This window comes from Aspergillus eucalypticola (genome assembly GCF_003184535.1).
Source record: "Aspergillus eucalypticola CBS 122712 chromosome Unknown BO83scaffold_17, whole genome shotgun sequence".
NCBI lineage: Eukaryota > Fungi > Ascomycota > Eurotiomycetes > Eurotiales > Aspergillaceae > Aspergillus > Aspergillus eucalypticola.
This window is the reverse complement of record NW_020290291.1, coordinates 431,951-449,278: the sequence shown is the minus strand read 5'-3', so window position 1 is coordinate 449,278 and position 17,328 is coordinate 431,951. Positions and strand designations below refer to the sequence as shown.

The 17,328-nt window shown below is 50.3% G+C and overlaps 8 protein-coding genes across 8 annotated transcripts; 3 read left to right on the top strand and 5 right to left on the bottom strand.

Annotated features, from left to right (window-relative positions):
* Positions 1 to 116: 116 nt before the first annotated feature.
* BO83DRAFT_379638 (cytosine permease) lies at positions 117 to 2,326 on the bottom strand. The gene is made up of 3 exons (XM_025531556.1): positions 1,872 to 2,326; positions 1,560 to 1,776; positions 117 to 1,501 (listed from the first exon to the last, which is right to left on the bottom strand). The coding sequence occupies exons 1-3, from the start codon at positions 2,097 to 2,099 to the stop codon at positions 414 to 416; spliced, it is 1,533 nt and encodes a 510-aa protein (XP_025386728.1). The 5' UTR covers positions 2,100 to 2,326; the 3' UTR covers positions 117 to 413.
* A 45-nt stretch (positions 2,327 to 2,371) lies between these two features.
* On the top strand, positions 2,372 to 3,777 carry BO83DRAFT_400048 (uncharacterized protein; the record flags this gene model as incomplete). Its single annotated transcript, XM_025533373.1, has 7 exons — positions 2,372 to 2,548; positions 2,655 to 2,776; positions 2,817 to 2,934; positions 2,979 to 3,090; positions 3,205 to 3,245; positions 3,339 to 3,530; positions 3,640 to 3,777. 7 exons carry the CDS (start codon positions 2,372 to 2,374, stop codon positions 3,775 to 3,777), a joined length of 900 nt encoding a protein of 299 aa, XP_025386727.1.
* A 2,284-nt stretch (positions 3,778 to 6,061) lies between these two features.
* BO83DRAFT_438565 (GABA permease) lies at positions 6,062 to 8,175 on the bottom strand (the record flags this gene model as incomplete). Its single annotated transcript, XM_025536101.1, has 5 exons — positions 7,817 to 8,175; positions 7,692 to 7,752; positions 7,407 to 7,639; positions 6,509 to 7,351; positions 6,062 to 6,444 (listed from the first exon to the last, which is right to left on the bottom strand). Exons 1-5 carry the CDS (start codon positions 7,893 to 7,895, stop codon positions 6,062 to 6,064), a joined length of 1,599 nt encoding a protein of 532 aa, XP_025386726.1. The 5' UTR covers positions 7,896 to 8,175.
* Positions 8,176 to 8,309: 134 nt separating this feature from the next.
* On the top strand, positions 8,310 to 9,982 carry BO83DRAFT_418327 (cytochrome P450). The gene is made up of 2 exons (XM_025534812.1): positions 8,310 to 9,305; positions 9,364 to 9,982. Exons 1-2 carry the CDS (start codon positions 8,356 to 8,358, stop codon positions 9,860 to 9,862), a joined length of 1,449 nt encoding a protein of 482 aa, XP_025386725.1. The 5' UTR covers positions 8,310 to 8,355; the 3' UTR covers positions 9,863 to 9,982.
* BO83DRAFT_63650 (uncharacterized protein) lies at positions 9,630 to 11,110 on the bottom strand. Its single transcript, XM_025537493.1, has 3 exons — positions 10,913 to 11,110; positions 10,308 to 10,846; positions 9,630 to 10,257 (listed from the first exon to the last, which is right to left on the bottom strand). Exons 1-3 carry the CDS (start codon positions 10,949 to 10,951, stop codon positions 9,951 to 9,953), a joined length of 885 nt encoding a protein of 294 aa, XP_025386724.1. The 5' UTR covers positions 10,952 to 11,110; the 3' UTR covers positions 9,630 to 9,950.
* Positions 11,111 to 12,079: 969 nt separating this feature from the next.
* BO83DRAFT_363718 (nitronate monooxygenase) lies at positions 12,080 to 13,707 on the bottom strand. Its single transcript, XM_025529587.1, has 4 exons — positions 13,523 to 13,707; positions 13,169 to 13,430; positions 12,600 to 13,101; positions 12,080 to 12,551 (listed from the first exon to the last, which is right to left on the bottom strand). The coding sequence occupies exons 1-4, from the start codon at positions 13,533 to 13,535 to the stop codon at positions 12,261 to 12,263; spliced, it is 1,068 nt and encodes a 355-aa protein (XP_025386723.1). The 5' UTR covers positions 13,536 to 13,707; the 3' UTR covers positions 12,080 to 12,260.
* An 829-nt stretch (positions 13,708 to 14,536) lies between these two features.
* On the top strand, positions 14,537 to 16,032 carry BO83DRAFT_428439 (folic acid synthesis protein; the record flags this gene model as incomplete). Its single annotated transcript, XM_025535404.1, has 3 exons — positions 14,537 to 14,734; positions 14,785 to 14,997; positions 15,046 to 16,032. 3 exons carry the CDS (start codon positions 14,537 to 14,539, stop codon positions 16,030 to 16,032), a joined length of 1,398 nt encoding a protein of 465 aa, XP_025386722.1.
* A 522-nt stretch (positions 16,033 to 16,554) lies between these two features.
* BO83DRAFT_409267 (uncharacterized protein) lies at positions 16,555 to 17,313 on the bottom strand (the record flags this gene model as incomplete). The annotated part of the gene is made up of 1 exon (XM_025534119.1): positions 16,555 to 17,313. The coding sequence occupies one exon, from the start codon at positions 17,311 to 17,313 to the stop codon at positions 16,555 to 16,557; it is 759 nt and encodes a 252-aa protein (XP_025386721.1).
* Positions 17,314 to 17,328: the final 15 nt, after the last annotated feature.

Here is a 17,328-nt window from a genome sequence, read left to right as displayed (position 1 = left end):
ACTCGCGATGGAAGGAACAACCCATAATCTATGGTCGGGTAGTCCAGAACTTGGAGTAGATTCAGGAGACTTAGTTTCGAATGTTACTACTTAGTACCAAATAAATCATAATGTCTCTCGAACACACTTATGCATATTTCATTCATCTCCGGCACATCTGCACGGAATGGTATATTAGAATCAATGATTACATCTATATACATAAAAGTCCAGCCAGCATCATGAAAAGCAGCCAGACCGGTTCCGTACCACGGAACTGACATCATCACATCCATCGTCGATTCCCAAAGGAGACATACATGACAACCAAGCTCAACCCATATATCTGTATCCCAAGTACAAGCCCTTGTTTTTAACCAACAAGAAAAAGAAAAGGTGGAAAAATCGACATGAAGAAAGAAAGAGAAACGCATTTACCGACCCAGCATTTTCAGCTCAATGGGTCTCAGAACGGAATGCACGACGAAAGAAAAGAGGAGAGCCAACTCGAAACCGACATCACCATCACCAGCATGCTTGGCGATGGGACCTATGTACCATGTCTCACTCATACCAGTAAGCATGCCCGCGACACCGAAAGCAAAGGAGATACAAGCGGCGATACCATAGGGCAGCTTGTTGGGCTTGTCATATGTCTCGGGGCGGTATCCGGAGAAGCCACGGCGAACGATGTGGTCGGCAAGAGCGACACCCGAGTAAATAGCCAGCCAGTAGGCGATGAAGTCCATCAGGTTCTCCAGGACTTCTTCGAAGTGGGAGTAACCGGGAATGGCGACGGCGATGGAGACAGCGGTGGCGAGAAGGACCCAGATGAAACGGGGAACGCGCTGGGAGTAGCGACTCAGAACCTGGAGAGTCAAGGAAACGGAGTAGATGTTGGGGCAGTTGTTGGCGATGATGGACAAAGACAGGATCACCAGACAGAACTTGCCGAATCCACCGACGGGATCAAGAACAGCGCCCAGCAAACCTCCATTTCCAGATTGGTTGTAACCAAGGGCGTATTTGTTGTCTCCGCCGTTGATGGAAGTGGCAGTCATAACGGCAATACCCAGGAACTGGGTGAAGAGAAGAGGGGGGATCAGGCCTGCCCAGGCGGCGAAGAAAATCTTGCGGCGGCTGCGGTCCGCGGGCTGGTAGACGGTGTAATCGGCGGCGTAACTGGTCCAGCCAGTGGCGAAACCATAGACAGTCGCACCGTAAGACAGGCAAGAGCCGAGCTCAGAGGTTCCAGTTCCCATTGGGAGGTTCCTGAAATCACCGGAGTGGGCGAACAATCCGAACACGATCATGAAGACAATGAAGGTCGGGATCCAGCTGTAGTACTCGTACAGGTGGACGACCTTGTATCCGGCGAAGGTGACGAAAAGGGTGCAGATGGCGATGATCAGGATGCCTGCAAATCCAGGAACGTCGGAATTCACCGCATTGAGAAGCTGGGCGCCGACGATGGAGTTGGCGGCGGACCAGCCCAAACAGGAGAGAACATTCAGAAGGGCAACTATAGCAGAGGGTATAAGCATATAATGGTGATAGCCAGACTGTCACACAAAACTTACTAATCTTAGTAGGCCAATAACCGAACCAGAACCGGGTGAGCACCATCTGGCGCAGACCAAAGGCTGGACCAAAGGAGGAGAACCAGCAGACAGTCAAGACACCCAGCAGGTTGAAGAAGAAGCAGACGAGGATGGCGTCGACGAAGCCGAGAGCGAAGGTGGAGTAACCAAGCACGCCGATAGCGAAAGAACTGCTCACCATGTTGGCCGCCAGCCACTGCGACGGGTCAGTTTGGGAGGGCGGTCTTGGAGCAGCCGACGATAGAGCCGACGAAGACGAAAGCACAAGGCAAACAAGAGTTAAGAACACACCATGCTGCTGATATTGAAGTACGACGTGTCAGTCCGTTCATTGTCCGGGACACGTTCGACACCTCGCTGCTCAATATTGAGCTTTCCCGCCAACCGTTGCAGCTTTGCGTACAGCGAATTGCCGTACATGAAACTCTCCCCAGGGACAGCGCCATCGCTGCTGTCATCCATGGGCGTTTTGCCCACCTGGGGGGCTTTTTCGAGATCGGACTCGACTCCTCCGAACATGGTGTTGGAATGGAAAAAGGTACGCGTATATCTCAACGGCGTAAGGTTTTGAAAAATGTGCTGACGTTGGGAAGATAACCCTCGGTCAGGAATCAAGTAGACTTGATAAGTCTCTTTTTTGGAACTCTTGAATACGAGAGCTGTAAAGCTCAGGTACCAAGTATAGTTCAAGGGGGAAGGGGAAGGGAAGGGAAAGGAGGAGACGGAAACCACATCTTTCTTTTTTCTTTCTTTCTTTCTCTGCAAGAGAGCGTGGGAGAAGAGCTCCTAATATGTGTTCGGAGGCAACGAGAATTTCTTCTCACACCCACCGTGACGAGGCCCACCCCACGAGATCCGAACGAGAATCAGGCACTATGATTGATCGCTTCTGCACCGACGGAGAAACGCCGCCGCGACCGCGTAACAGCTTCCCATGGGCTCAGCTCCTGTCGCGTGTTCCGGCGGAGGTCCCAGCCCTGGCCTGGTCCGCCTTTCTTGTTTCGAGAAAAAACTCTCACGTTTACTTTTTCTTCCAGGCCCCACCGCCGCCAACTTGTCTTAGCTTAGCCCTAGTGCGCACAAGCTTATGTTGCCACCAATTATATGCAGCATGGCCCCATCCTCATCATTGTTATTGGAGGATACGAGGCTGGGCACATGGTTAAGCACCACATAGATCGCAGAAATTATCAGCAGTGTGCCTCTGATTGGACATCTTTGTCTACCAGGACCGAGTGGGTCTGGTGGCGAAGGAGCCCACGCTGATAAGGTCTCGCCTGGTGATAGGCACACCTGCGCCCGTAACCCTGAGAGATTTGATAATGATAACACTTCAGGTTCGTTAGGTATTTCGGTTTGTACGGCTTACCGCGATGCCTGCAGCTGGTCCCCCCCCAGAGGCTGACCATCTCTGTCAGGCCCGATAGCCACCTATCTCATGGTGTTGATTATCATCACCCCGGACTGTCAATTAGGATGCTAGGGGGTGTTGATATCATGCCTGCAGTCGGTCAACGCCGAAGGGCGCAGGAACTCTATCATTATCCTGCTTATTGCATGTAGACTTGCCACCGTTGCCTCATCGCACAGATTTATTCCCCGTAGTGTAGTCATGGGGCCACAGGCACTGGGCTGATCAACGCAATAATTATGCCACGATCGCTGGTCTGTTGTGAAGCTTCAATTGCCAGCCTGAGGCATTCAAATTCAAAAACATCATCATAATCAACAATGACAGAAGCAGTTATCTTTCCCCAGACTTTGCTGATACCCCGCGTCATCGGAAACCTACGAAGAATTGTGCTTCGGGCTGACAGGGAAGCGGTGATCGCCGCCTCTAATCGCTATCTCAAAAGTTTTGCCATGTGCAGCCCGCCCGCGAAGCTTCAGCTAAGCATATCTGCGCCGAGCGATATCGACTTGGCAAGCAGACATGTGAAGTTGGATGCTGTTTATTGGGGGGAAGACTTGATTTCACAGCTGGCTATGCATAAGCCCTGATTGGACGCCATGCAGCCCAGATAAGGGCCTCCTTGTCCATATCTCTGGGATGCAATAGTTGCATGATACGAACCCCTTAGCGCGGGAGCCCCTAAATCACTGCCAGCTCATAGCAGCATCAACCCCGGAATGTCTGCCTGTTCTGGCCACAGCTATCGTCAAAAAGAGCGATAGTTCTAGGTCAAGTCTGGAGTAGGGAGCGTTTCTATCCTCCACCTGGCACCTGACACCTATCGTCATGGAATATTTCACACATTCTAGAACAAGGATAGCATCTCAGGCCGCTTGTGTCTGATACCAGCCGAACTGGACTGTCCCTCGTTATCAGGGCCCTTCTTCCCCTTCCCGCCTAATCAACTAACTTCCGCCGTCTCCCTCTTTTGCCCGTTTAGCAGCTAATTAAACCCGCCAGTGCCCTGGACATGCAAGCCTGCATTAAATCTTTACCCTTTCCTGTTGCCTAGCCCAATCCTTCTTTCTTATTATTTCCCTTCTTCATCTCATATACCACAACCATCCACAGTGTACGAACAGCAGTGACACTGCAACACCCAACCAAGCCGTGACGCTTCCGACTGTAATCTATCTACATACCCTACTCAGACGACCCTCAGTGGAACCTCCACCCTGCACGCTCCACAACTGCAATCCGCACCAACGACCCACCGAGGAAACTTTCGGGATCTGAAGGGTGACTCCAACAGTAACTTTCGGGAAAGTAACCTAGAAAAAAATTGGAAAGACGTTTTCCCGTCGTCGCGTGCTTGTAGTAGACGAATTCCAAAGTAGGCATGTACCTGCGTGCCCAGCCCCTCCCTTTCAAGCTGAGACACGGAAGAGTCTTTCTTCCTCTTTCTCAAAAAATGATATAGAGATAGACTCATCTAATATCACCTACATTAAGATTTATCTATACATAACTGCACATAATCCCTTAACCCAAAATAACTAATAATAATTATCAATCCATCATACCCAAATCCATGAAAGAACACACTCAAAAAAGAACGGTACCGAACGCGTCTCCCCAACCCCGAATGACCTTCCTAACCTACGCGTCGGATAACCCGTTCTAGTGCCCTCGATAGAAAAAATTTTCATTTTCCCTTCCATACTTTCTAATCACTAATCAATGAATGAAAGAATGGATGGATGGGACGGTTCGACCCGCCAATCCCAACGCAGTCAGTCTCACCAGTCCCGATTCAGCTCTCAACTTAAGTACTCAGTATCGGGTCGGTTTCCCGAGTCTGCCGAGCATTACCATTTTATGCTACCGTGGGTTTTTATATGCTTCGTAGGATAGTGTGCCAAGTACCAGCCAACCAAATAGCCAACCAACCAGTTAATTAGTTACTAGTTAGTTAAGTTAGTTAATGGAACTGTAGTAGACAGTTACTAAGCGGGGGTTTTTGCCGAGCCGAAGCCATAACCAACTAAACTTATTCCATTCTTCTTCTCTTTTTCTCTCGTTCTTTCGTTCTAAATTGGGCGAAATTTTAGTTCGCTATTGAGGGTTAGTGAGTCACAGATTTGATTTCTATACGAACTCCGCGGTAAAGATCAAAATCAGATTGGTTAAAGTTGTCCTTGAGGCTTTTTCTTTTCCCGCCCGTCAATATCTTTCCACCATCCACAACTATTATCCTTTGGGGCAGTTGGAGATACGTACTAACCACAAAATACCTAGACTCCTTTCAGGATAAGGAATATGCAGGTACAGACATGCCTCACTAGCTAACTACTTCAGAACTAGCTTACTTGCTAGATTTATACGGAGTAATGGTTCGAAACTCGAATACGGGTGCCTGTTTGACTGAGTGACTTGTGGACTGTGACACTAGACTGCTTGTAGGTAAAATGTTGTGGCTATTCTCCTTAGAACGCTGGGGCGTTGAAAATGTGGGTTCGGAGATTGGTTAGCTCACTTAGGTGAGGCGCCAAGGGAGAGAGGGATAACGTGGGTTTTCAGTTGTGCGAGATGTTGAGGAGTTGGAGGTTGCTTCTTTGTAGTAGGTTATTGTCATGTAGGATGTGCATTATAAAAGGTCAAGTACTTCATAGTGCTCGATAGTCCAGCTGTTGACTGACGTTCAATGTTGAGATTGCTACTCTCTCAGTTGTGCTGCTGTCGGATGTCAGATATATATTTAGCATCGGCTTCGGCATCTTTCCGTGATCTGCGTCATAAGTAGTACTAGTTAATCCTATGGGTATCATGAGAGTAACTAATTCTCCGGAGTAATGATACTAATGGACATGTAATTAGCGGGGACATATGATGAGTGTGTCGGTATGTATGAAAACCATCGGCTATTGCAGTCGTGATGGGTTAAATATATCAAGCTTAAATCCTGATATGCATGGCACGGGGTGATCATTGAATCCACGGAACACCAACATTCTGGTTCATGAGTACTAAATCCGTTCACATCTTATGCCTACAATATATACCGAAAACCGTGACATGGAAAAGTCCATCAAGTATCTGACTTTCCCTTCTCCGAACAACTAGCACCCGCCTCCCCTACCTCTCCCACCTGCTCCACTCCATCTACAACCAAACCCTGCACATCAGCCGGTCCCTTGAACTGCTTCCGAGCGGTAGTGAACCACGTGAGAATGCTCAGCAATGCAATCAGCCCAATCGCCGCACTGGTGTAGTTCATCGAATCCGGAGTGACTGGTGCATCTGAAGGAAAGTTGAAGGTAATGAATGCAAAGAACAGAAACAGGAATCCCAGGCCGTGTAGACTGAGCGATATGGGCAACGGGAAAGAGTAAGGACCGTCGACGGGAGCGATGTCATGGCCAAAGAAATATCCGAGGAGGCGAGCAAGAAGGACTAGTGCGTAGGAGACATCTATCATAGTGACGCAGTCAGCTTTGTCCTCACAATCAATCAAACTTCGATGGGAACGTCTCACAGAATCCCGTGGTCGCAATAGACACAACTGTATTAAAACCAGTGACGGTGCCGAAGTAGATCGAGTTGAAAGCCATTTGTACCACAACAGTGAACAATATCGCATATATCGGGATCTTTCTCCTCTTCTCCACTCGGGATAAGATTCCAGAGAATGGCATTCCCCGGTCCCGTGCGAATGCAAATAGTGCCCGGGAGCCCTCCGCCACAAGACTCACTGAGGCTACCATCATGATTACCGTCATCATACTGGTCATAAAGCAGGCGGCGACTTTGCTTTGGGTTGAGTCGTAGAAAATCTGCAACACGGGGACACCGGTGGAGGAGTTTGCAGTAGCATCAATGTCGCCGATGCAGAAGCAGAGCGTCAATAGAAAGATAAAACCCGTAACAGCACCCATACCAACGGACATGACCATGGCTTTGGGTGCATCCCGCGAAGCATGCGTCATTTCCTCGGTCATGTGGCTTGGAGTATCGTAACAGCACATGCCGAAAAAGCTTTGAAGGATTCCGACCATTGTTGCCATTGCGGATCCGAAGCCGGTCGTGTTCTGGAAATCTTGGAATACGAAAGAGGCATCTTGTTTGCTTTTGTTGGTTGCTAGTAGAACCACGACGATGATGATGAACGAGCAAACGTTCCACAGCAGGATGGCCCGGGATAGGCGGTTGAGCAGGTGGGGCAAGAATATATTGACCAGAAGAGCCCAGATTGCGACTGCATAAGTGACCAAGACAGTATGCCACCGTTCGATTACATATCCGGGATATACCAGGTTTGCTTGTCCGAGGATGAAGTTGGCTGCGAACGAGTTGTTCGCAGAGCCCATGGCGAGAATACCTGTCCTCGACTAAGCATCGTGACACAGATATTCTGGAGATATACCATAGCTTACCCATTAGCATAAACCACCCCGTTATGTACGACATCTCTCGAGCGATCTTTGGCGGTGCTAGCAGAAAGACCCATGAATACTGCCCTCCGGCCACGGGCCACCTTGAGCACCATTCTGCCATGGATAGGGCAACCGCAAAGGTGATTACACACACGCCTAGCCATCCAAAGAGCATAACCGGTGGACCACCGGCATCTACTCCAATGATGAATACACCACTCAGTGCACTCCAGCTGTCGTAGATGTTAGTCAGCCGTTCGACATGGTAGGATCGGTGTGGAATACCAGGTAACGATACTAAAACTGAAGCCTATCATATCCAAGAGGCCGAACGACCGTTTGAATTCTGGAGTCATGAGTGTCAGGCAATACACTTCTAATTCGAGAATCCACCATGAATCCAGTCATACCTTGCTGATAGCCCAAGTGCTCAAGCGTGAGGTCTTCTTCGGTGCCATGACCGAAGACATCTTTGGGCTTCACAGACATGATGCCGATGGTGGTGACGGTGCATAAAGGGTCTTGAGGCCGATCAGATTGACGACATATCTGCTATATATCCAGCCGGGACAGCATGATAAGCTCGTGTCGATAATGTACCGTGTCTGTCGGCTGGCTCTGCAGCTCAGCTTGCCAAGTGGTGCTTATCAGCGGATCGACCGGTGACATACCGAGTTGGAGAACCGCCATTGGTAGGACGCGCATCTTCAGCAAGGGGCGTTGGGCCTATCAAAGGAGTAACTTTATTGCTTTTTTCGGACGCTCCGACATGTCTTCCAGCTGTAGTAGTTTCTGTCTGACCGAGTCGACAGCGCGATCGGAGCATGACTCATCTGTGACTCCGATCGTGGTGAACTAACTTGCGGGGTACGCACCCAATTTCTTGCTATATATTCGGTCAATCACAATCAGCGCACACATGATTCGAGGTCACTGTTGACCTCTTACAATGGCTCACATCGAAACTTTACAAGGGCTCATAGCCCAATCGCTATCATTGGTGGTCGTCGCAATTTCTAGCGTCATATTCTGCAGATGCTTCTATCGCATCTACCTTCATCCTCTATCATCGGTACCTGGTCCTAAGCTCGCAGCCTGCACTTCGCTATGGTTAGCATACCACACATATATCGGCGACGAATGTACAGTAGTATATGATTTGCATCGCAAATACGGCCCAGTCTTACGAGTCGCTCCCAATGACGTCGACATCGCCGATAAAGATGCGCTGGAGCCAATTTACGTTGCTCGCGGTGGTTTCCCCAAGACACCAGCATATTCCAAGTTTGACATCGACGGACACACGACCATATTTTCCAGTCTGACTTTGCCTGAGCGAGCAACACGAGCGAAAGCTGTCGCCCCTCTTTTCTCTACGACATCAATTCGCAACTCTCAAGAAGCCTTACGCGAGGTCTTTGACGACTTCGCGAAAAGACTGCAGACTGAAGCGCGCACTGGCAGACCAGTAAACGTGCTTAATGTGACGCGTGCCATGGCAATTGACGCTGTAAGTACGTATCTGTTCCACGAGAGGTACGGCGCCATCACGGAGGATTCAGAGTCAATGTCGGCATCGCCGTTTGTGGATTCCTTCGTTGGAGTAGGTGCCTATTTCAATATCGTGCCGGGGAAAATCGGTGGCTTTGTCATGGAGGTCATTGAGCGTTGGAGCGCGACCAAGAATGTGGAGCAGTCGCACGGATTGATCGACCAGTACGCCAGAAGGCTTGTCCAGAGAGCGATACCAAAAAGTGGAAGCTATCAGAGCCGTTTGTTGGAGAAGTCGACCATAGCACAGTCTCGGATTGAAGTCAAAGATGTCTGTTTTGCAGGGACCGATTCCACGGGAATGAACACCGCGACGATCATGTGGTATCTTGCAAAACACCCAGAAGTGTGAGTTACAATAAGGCCAGAGTTGTACACCAATGTCACTAACTGGGCTTTCCTGTAGTTATGATCGTCTCAGACAGGCAGTCATGGAGAGCATTGGAAATGACGAGGATCCAACCGCGTGCGTATACCTGCGCGGTGTCGTCCGAGAAGGCCTTCGTCTTTCCTGGGCCAATCCAATTCGCCTGCCTCGTTCAGTTCCGGCTGGAGGCTGGAAGTATCATGACTACTATTTCCCGGCTGGTACGAGTGTCGGTGTTGCGGCCTTTCAGCTGCATCAAGATAGCAGCGTGTTCCCTGAGCCACATCGTTTCCTTCCTGAACGTTGGGATAACGCGGACGACAGAATGCTCACGGCATTCTTTGCGTTTGGCAAAGGGACTAGAGCATGCATTGCCCAGTCGTTGGCCATGTATGAAGTCACCATGGCTATTTTCACCGTGGTCAAAGAAGATGTGCTGCGTGGTGCGTCGATTGTGGAGGACCGAATCGAAATAAAAGAATGGTTCAATTCCAAAGTCAAAGGACATGAGATCTTGATACAGTTCGCCAGCAAGTGAAGCGACATACACCCACCAAAAGTGAAATAGTTAACTAGAGACGTGTGTTTGAGAAAGCTTGAATGGGATGCCGCGCAGAATAGATACGTCAAAAGTCATCCTTAGAGAAATCAATATCCTTACCATCCAGCCACTCCGCCATTTCCTTGTATACCATGTCTCGCTCTTTGCCGAACAACTGGGGCAAATTCTGCTTAATCGGATAGCCCAGCCGGCGCATACCATAAGCCAGAAACCGGTAGCCTTTGGGCTCCTTGTCTAGAGACTCATGGTCAATATGTGGAGGTCGAGTAGGGTCCACTGGTACACATTTGTCCTTTTCATAGATGGGGTGATTGCAGAGGATTTTCCATCCCTGCGGCTGCTTCTTCAAGAAATATCCAAAGCGACAGTCACTAAAACCATCCATGTTAGTAGGCTCATAACAGAGACGGGAGAGATTTACCAGCCGCTATCCCATTCAACACCATTTTCATCCGCAAAACGCCAGGAAATCGTACACTTCATTTTATCGATGGCACGATCACCCTTGATATCTACGGCGTGACCCAGAACCCGATGGCAAATAAATTCACCCTTAGCCCATCCTTCAGCCCAAGTATCAATGGCCTTGTCTCGGTAGTTTTGCTGCCAGCTGATATTTATGAAGGCCTTGGGATCGAATATCTCCCTCAGATCAGACCATTCGCAGGCATCGCGGTGAAGAGGCCAGCCTTCGCAGAGCTCGCGGATTTTGAACCGCTCCAGGGTAGAAGCGTCGTCAGTGTTGTAGGTTAGACGGTTGGATGCAGAAGGCGGTTCGGCACCCAAGCTGTAGTCGCCTTTATCTGGCAGTTTGAAAAGTGCAGGCTTTTCAATAGAGGAGATTTTGTCCGAATGGCCGATGTCGCTCATCGTATCTGTCTGTTCTTGAGCTTTGCAAGTGGATGTAGTGTAGATGACAATCTGTTGGTATAGGAGGTACCATGATAGATGAACAGAGGCCTAGATATAAATAGAGTGTCAGAATTGACTTCGGTTACTTTTGAATGACCTAATTGTATGACCTACCGGTAGTGGCGAAGTATATCCAAGAACATCATGAACCATCCACTTCTAGTAACATGTTTTCTGCTTGGGCGTAAATATCGAATATCAATCAAGTCTCGGAGAAGAAGCCCCTTTGAATCCAGGCAAGTCAATACTAGTCTCAAGAGTGCTCATCGAGTTTGAAAGTTCGGCCTTGAGAGTAACCCTTAAATGTGCAGGATAGAAACACCCGGCGCTGCGAATTGGTCGACAAACCTGGAACCAGTCACTCAAAACTGGTTATGATGAAGCTCAGACGGTAAGCTTCAAGATTCAACAGTAGCGAGGAATATACTTTTCGTGCCGTTTGCGTTCCATGGTGGATCTTGGAAGCGGCTGTCATACCAGGTTTCCTTGAATTGCAGAGCCATGTGGTCTGTTTGCAGGGTGGTACCTGAAAATGAAGTTGCGGATCGGGACATGGCAAGCAGGAATTCGCAATGGTAGATGTGGAGGTGGATTAAAACGATAGTATGCAGTAGTGCCCAAGAGTGTCGGATATGTCAATTAGTGGTAGGAAGGGTGAGACCGTGAGACCCGCTCTCCCCACATGACGGCCTCGATAGCCTGATTTTTGGGATGAGCTTAGATCAACTTCATGATAGCTTCTACTTTTAGTAAAGAGACATTCCAACGCCCCTTCTTTGTCTGTGTCACTAGCACTCATATCTCACATACCAAATATCCACGGAAAAACTAAATCTGACATTGTCCCATAGCCCTAATCTACCTGCGCTCTATAAGCCACATACCAGGTCTACCCCGAGCTGCAATGCTGGCCCGACTAGATCATTAGTACGATCTTGCATCTTAACACTTGTGCAACTTCGGATGCATATTTTGTACATCCGGCCTTACTTGAGGATGGCACAGGCACTTGGGTGGTGGGTGCTTCCTTGCCTTGTCTTTCCGTCTGTGGGGTGATGGACGTCGAGATCGTCTTGTGTCACAGGGAGTAGAATGCGGTTGCAGGCGTCGGCTATGGATAGGCATTGAGAGATTCAAGGTCTTGCGTGGAAAATTGCGAGGGACTAGTATGGAAGGGGGGAAGGATAGTGCATTTTCGGAATGATGAGATCTAGTACTATCTGTATTGATCTCAATGGTATAGGATAAGCCGGATTAGGAGTATAGTAAGCCATTGTCTGTAGAAGTGTAGAATGTTTGTATTTCAATTCTTAATGTATAGCTAGGTTAAAGAGCAAGCATCCGCCAAAACAGTTTCACTGGTATTCGGTAGAAGTATGAATGAATCAAATCATGAACAGTTCAACTGTCTTAAACTGACATTGACAATATGCATGCAAATGGTATCTGGAATGAGAAAAGTTTACAACTTGGCCAACATCTTGTTGCCCTTCTGCAACAGAGCAGCAGCATCGTCCACAAGCTCATCAACAATAGCCTTGGCAGGCTTCTTCTCGTTTACAACGGCAGCAACCTTGCCCATCAGGAAGGGGCGAGCATTCTCAAGGGTCTCGTCATCAACATCATCAGGGAGGTTCTCCATGTCGTGCTCGGCCGGGATAATACCCTGGGAAGTGAGCTTCTTGATCTCGTCTTGGCGGTTCTCTTCCCAGTTCTTGATGTATTCGTTGTTACGGACACGGAGCGGGCGGCCCTAAAGAAGTTAGAATATGAATTAGGTGTAGTGTTTCGTTGAACTTACCGTGAAGATAATAGTGCGGATTGTGTCGTCAAAGCCAGCAGTGCGGACAGCCTCCTGGTGAGCCTTGGGGGCACCAGCCTCGTCAGCCAGGATGAAGCGAGTACCAACCCACACGGCCGATGCGCCAAGCATCAAGGCAGCAGCCACCGAGTTGCCATTGTACAAGCCACCGGCAGCAACCACCTGCACGGGCAGACCAGTCAAGGGACTCTTCTTGCCCTGGCAGAGCTTGGCTACGGTAGGAATGAGGATCGTGGTAGGAACATCGCCAGTGTGACCACCACCTTCACCACCCTGAGCACAAATAATATCCGCGCCGGCATCGAGGGACTTCTGGACGTGCTTGGGGTGACCGATCATGTTCATATACAGGATGCCTGCAGCATGGAGTTTGTCCACGACAGCTTTGGGGGGCACACCGACGGCAGAGACGAAGAGCTTAGCGCCGCTTTCGATAATGATGTCGACAAGTTCGTTGAGCTTGCCCTTGGTGTAGTCATAGCTGAGGAACGGAAAGCGCATTAGCATCTCGGGTTTCCGTTTGTCATACAATCACATGGGTGTCTCACTTGGTCTTGCGGGCGCTTCCACCGACCTGGGGGAGCAGCAGATCAACACCAAAGGGAGCGTTCTTGTCATTCAGGAAGCTCTTGAGCTCTGCAATCTGCTCACGGAGCATGTCAGGGGTGTATCCGACACCTCCAATGACTCCCAGACCACCGGCGTTGGTGACCGCAGCGGCCAACTTAGGGCCGGCGGCCACGTTCATACCCGCCAGGAAGACGGGGTGGTTGATCTTGAGCAGATCAGTAAGAGTAGTACGGATTTTTTCTACAAAAGCAGGATGGCATTAGTATTCAAGATCCCCGAAGATTCGGGCGCATTGCATAGTGCATATGAAGAGGCGGTGGCGAGGAACTCACGCGGAGAAGCCATTTTGGAGTATCTGAAGAGGCGATAGATGGATGACAGGTGGATCGGAGACCAAAAATAAGGTACAAGGTAATAATATGTCAGTTAGCGAGTAAACAAGGGATGCGGAGACCCAGGGTATCCAAGCACAGTTATAAGGGAGTGAGTGTGCAGGCTGGAGGAGCCGAGGACAAAGAGTGACCAGCACGAGCCTCGGTCCAGGGCGTGTGAGGGACCAAGCTATTGACGGCTGACTACCCCGAGTTTACAGCCGAACCACCTGATTCCCGTTGCGGGGTTACCACACTTTGCCTTTTCTCAGTTAGCCTATGATTAGTCGTGGTGGCTGGTGAAGTGTGGCTAGTAAACAGTGTTGTTCACGCCTCAGGCTGTCACAGCCGGAGTCAGGTGACGGGAGTAGCACGGCCCGCGCATGACGTATTTTCATTCCGGATTCGCTGTAGATCTCGCCTCTGCACTTCGTTTCTGAGCTCCGTGGCTGCTGCAGAAAGTATGAGACCCAAGCCAACGGTAACCTGGCATAGCAATGCTGTCGCCTTGACATCAGCTGTCCGCGCTTGTCGGTTCCCCAGCACAAGCCTGCTGCATTCTCAACCATGTAGAGGCGGATCAATTCTTAGCAGATCGTTTGGCAGTTTGGTAGCAAGGCAGGTCTTTCATTAATTTGATTGGAGATATCACAGTCTAACTTTTATAGAAACTCATCTGTATCTGGTACGATCATTCCTAGACTTCATTAGTACAGCATGTGCTTGTTATGTCCATCATGGTGACAGTCCTATCCTTGACGACAATGATTTTGTAGATAGGATCTGGATCGCAAACCTCACATGCGTAGTAGCTAGAGCTGGACTAACTCACTACCAGAGCCATTGCACATCAATCGTCTCAACCCAGGCACATTGAGTGGCATCACTGCAAAGAGATCCCGCCATGAACTCCTAAAGCCCCTGTGTCACACTCGCAAGCTTACAACCAGCCGAGCACATCGATTCAACCCCAGCATGGATCGAGTACATCCCTCCACCCATCGGGCATTCATTGCCTTTGGCAGCAATGTCGGAGACCGCATTGATATGATCGAAGCTGCTTGCCGCGAATTGGAGCGCGCCAACATTCGAATCAAGCGGACGAGCTCCCTCTTCGAGACAGCCCCGATGTACGTCCTCGACCAGGACCCCTTCATCAACGGAGTGTGCGAGGTACGTCTCAACCCCCCTAACACTCTCAACTACTCTAACATCTTCATCAGGTCGAAACTAGCCTATCTCCCATGGAACTGCTGGACACCCTGCAAGCCATCGAGCTAGGCCTCGGCCGGAAGAAGCTCATCGACAAAGGCCCACGTTCAATCGACCTGGACATCCTCCTCTACGACGAGCAAATATTCACGCACGAGCGTCTCGACATTCCGCACAAACTGATGCTCGAGCGCGACTTTGTCCTCCGACCCCTCTGCCAGCACGTTCTCCCCCTTCCCCTCCCTATTCCAATCACCACTAACCACCAACAGACTAATCCCCCACGAACGCCCCCCTTCCTGGGCCACTCCCAAAGCTACCTCAACCACCTCAGAACCCTCCCACCTCCATCTCCCACCCCCCACACCACAACCCCCATATCGCCCCTCTTCCCCCCAATCCACAGCACCAACCCGTCCCGCCCAACCCACATAATGGCCATCCTCAACCTAACCCCCGACTCCTTCTCCGACGGCGGCACACACTCCCCTACCGACCTGAGCACCCTAACCACAACAGTCCACAACATGATCCGCTCCGGCGCCACCATAATCGACATCGGCGGCGAAAGCACCCGCCCAGGCTCCACCCCGGTCAGCGAATCCGAAGAACTATCCCGAGTAATCCCCGCCATCAGACACATCCGAACCACCATCCCCGAGGCCGCCCACATCGCCATCAGCATCGACACGTACCGGGCCCGCGTCGCCGAAGCAGCCTGCGCCGCCGGCGCGGACATCATCAACGACGTCTCAGCGGGTCTCCTCGACCCCGAGATGCTACCTACCATGGCGAGGACCGGAAAATCAGTCATATTGATGCATATGCGCGGCACACCCTCCACCATGACAAAGTTAACCGACTACCCCAACGGAATCATCCAAGACGTAGGCAATGAACTCCTCGACCGGGTCGCCGCCGCAGAAGCAGCGGGGATTAGACGGTGGAGGATGATATTAGATCCCGGGTTAGGGTTCGCGAAGAATGAACCTCATGATTTGACTATCTTGAGGGAGTTGAATAAGTTGAGGACGGGGATTGAGGGTCTGGAGTATTTCCCGTGGTTGATGGGCCCGAGTCGGAAGAGGTTCGTGGGCAGGTTGACGGGGGTCAAGGAGGCCAAGGATAGGACTTGGGGAACGGCGGCGACGGTGACGGCGAGTGTTGCGGGGGGTGCGGATATTGTAAGGGTGCATGATGTCAAGGAGATGTGGCAGGTTGGGAGGGTGGCGGATGCGATTTATAGGGGGGTGGTTTGATGGGGATGGATGTGAAAAGTGGGAAGTTTTGTGGGCTTGTATATTCAACTATAGGATTGTGGATGGGATAGAGTTGTATTGTGTATAGGGGGGAAGGGACTGGCGAATTGGTTTCCCAACTTGTTTGGGCGTTGGGAAGGGCTCAAACCCGGATAATCATATTGATTGTAGATAATTATTGGCAGGATTGAGTCAATTATCCTGTGATGATGAGTATACGGTTGGCATCTTGTCAATCAAATAACATCCACATCTATACTAAAGTCCATGAGGGGTAAGTGGATGGATGAAAGAATATATGTTCAGCAATCTATCCTAGCTACGCTACGAGCAAACAAAAGCACACATGAATGAGTGCCATCCAACGAAGCAAAACAGCACATAGCGAATGATGGGTATAACCCAACCAACCCAAACCAGAGCCTCCCCACAACCAAAGATAGATCACCAAGCCAGTCATCCAACCTGAACCAAACAGATCAGAAACCTATATAATCCACCAAAAGATAATCCACCAACCCATCACCCACTCCCCTTCCCAGCAGAACCCAACCCCAATCCCAACACCTCAGGCTCATCCCACTCCTCAGCCGGAAAAAACCCACTAAGAACGACATAATCCCCCGCCTGGCTCCTACTCAACTTCATCTCCCTAACCTTCTCCAACAACTGCAACTTAACAAAATACCGATCCAGTTTCAACGGCGGAAACATGAAATTATCCAGCCTATATTGGCTATAAAACACCGTCTGACCATCCTCATTAACCCCGAAGGGTTCCGTGACATCCGTGCGCCTGTTATACTTCTTCTGCTGCAACGGAGGCTGACAGGTCAAGAACGCCTGCTTAAGATCCGGGTAGCGTTCTGGGCTGAGGTAGCCGATGACGGTCTCGCCCGCGTACGTGGGTTCGTTGGTGATGGGGTGCTTAAAGTGTTTGACGGCGTAGATAAGGCCTTCCCGGTCAGAAGAATTGCCGACGACGTGGTGCAGGTGGCCGCGGCCTGCGGGGCCGTGCTCGATCCAGAGCCCATGCCGGTATGGTGGCCAGGTGTTGTCGTGGAAGTCTTCGGCCCCGGGGGGAAGGTGGAACCAGACGTGGCTGATTTTCCAGGATGGGTAGGGGGCTCTCGGCTTGGGGATGGTGGTGGTGGGGGAGTCTGGTGGTGGAGGAGGTGGTGGTGTTTCTGGTCGGAGGGGGACTTCGGTTTGGTAGGGGGCTCTTCTTTCGGTGTAGAAGGTGGTATGTGTTCCGGTGTTGAGGGGCGTTTGGCTGGACATGATGCTTTGGATGGG

What these genes read in the sequence shown, in the direction of transcription:
- BO83DRAFT_379638 (XM_025531556.1), bottom strand. Translation starts at nt 2,099, where the DNA reads ATGTTCGGAGGAGTCGAGTCCGATCTCGAAAAAGCCCCCCAGGTGGGC. An exon ending in ACTTCAATATCAGCAGCATG is followed by an intron (nt 1,777 to 1,871) that starts GTGTGTTCTTAA and finishes GACCCGTCGCAG; the next exon opens with TGGCTGGCGGCCAACATGGT. An exon ending in TTATTGGCCTACTAAGATTA is followed by an intron (nt 1,502 to 1,559) that starts GTAAGTTTTGTG and finishes CCTCTGCTATAG; the next exon opens with TTGCCCTTCTGAATGTTCTC.
- BO83DRAFT_418327 (XM_025534812.1), top strand. Translation starts at nt 8,356, where the DNA reads ATGGCTCACATCGAAACTTTACAAGGGCTCATAGCCCAATCGCTATCA. An exon ending in CTTGCAAAACACCCAGAAGT is followed by an intron (nt 9,306 to 9,363) that starts GTGAGTTACAAT and finishes GCTTTCCTGTAG; the next exon opens with TTATGATCGTCTCAGACAGG.
- BO83DRAFT_63650 (XM_025537493.1), bottom strand. Translation starts at nt 10,951, where the DNA reads ATGGTTCATGATGTTCTTGGATATACTTCGCCACTACCG. An exon ending in GATATACTTCGCCACTACCG is followed by an intron (nt 10,847 to 10,912) that starts GTAGGTCATACA and finishes ATTTATATCTAG; the next exon opens with GCCTCTGTTCATCTATCATG. An exon ending in GTTGAATGGGATAGCGGCTG is followed by an intron (nt 10,258 to 10,307) that starts GTAAATCTCTCC and finishes GGATGGTTTTAG; the next exon opens with TGACTGTCGCTTTGGATATT.
- BO83DRAFT_363718 (XM_025529587.1), bottom strand. An exon ending in GGAAGCGCCCGCAAGACCAA is followed by an intron (nt 13,102 to 13,168) that starts GTGAGACACCCA and finishes TCCGTTCCTCAG; the next exon opens with CTATGACTACACCAAGGGCA. An exon ending in TCCGCACTATTATCTTCACG is followed by an intron (nt 12,552 to 12,599) that starts GTAAGTTCAACG and finishes TAACTTCTTTAG; the next exon opens with GGCCGCCCGCTCCGTGTCCG.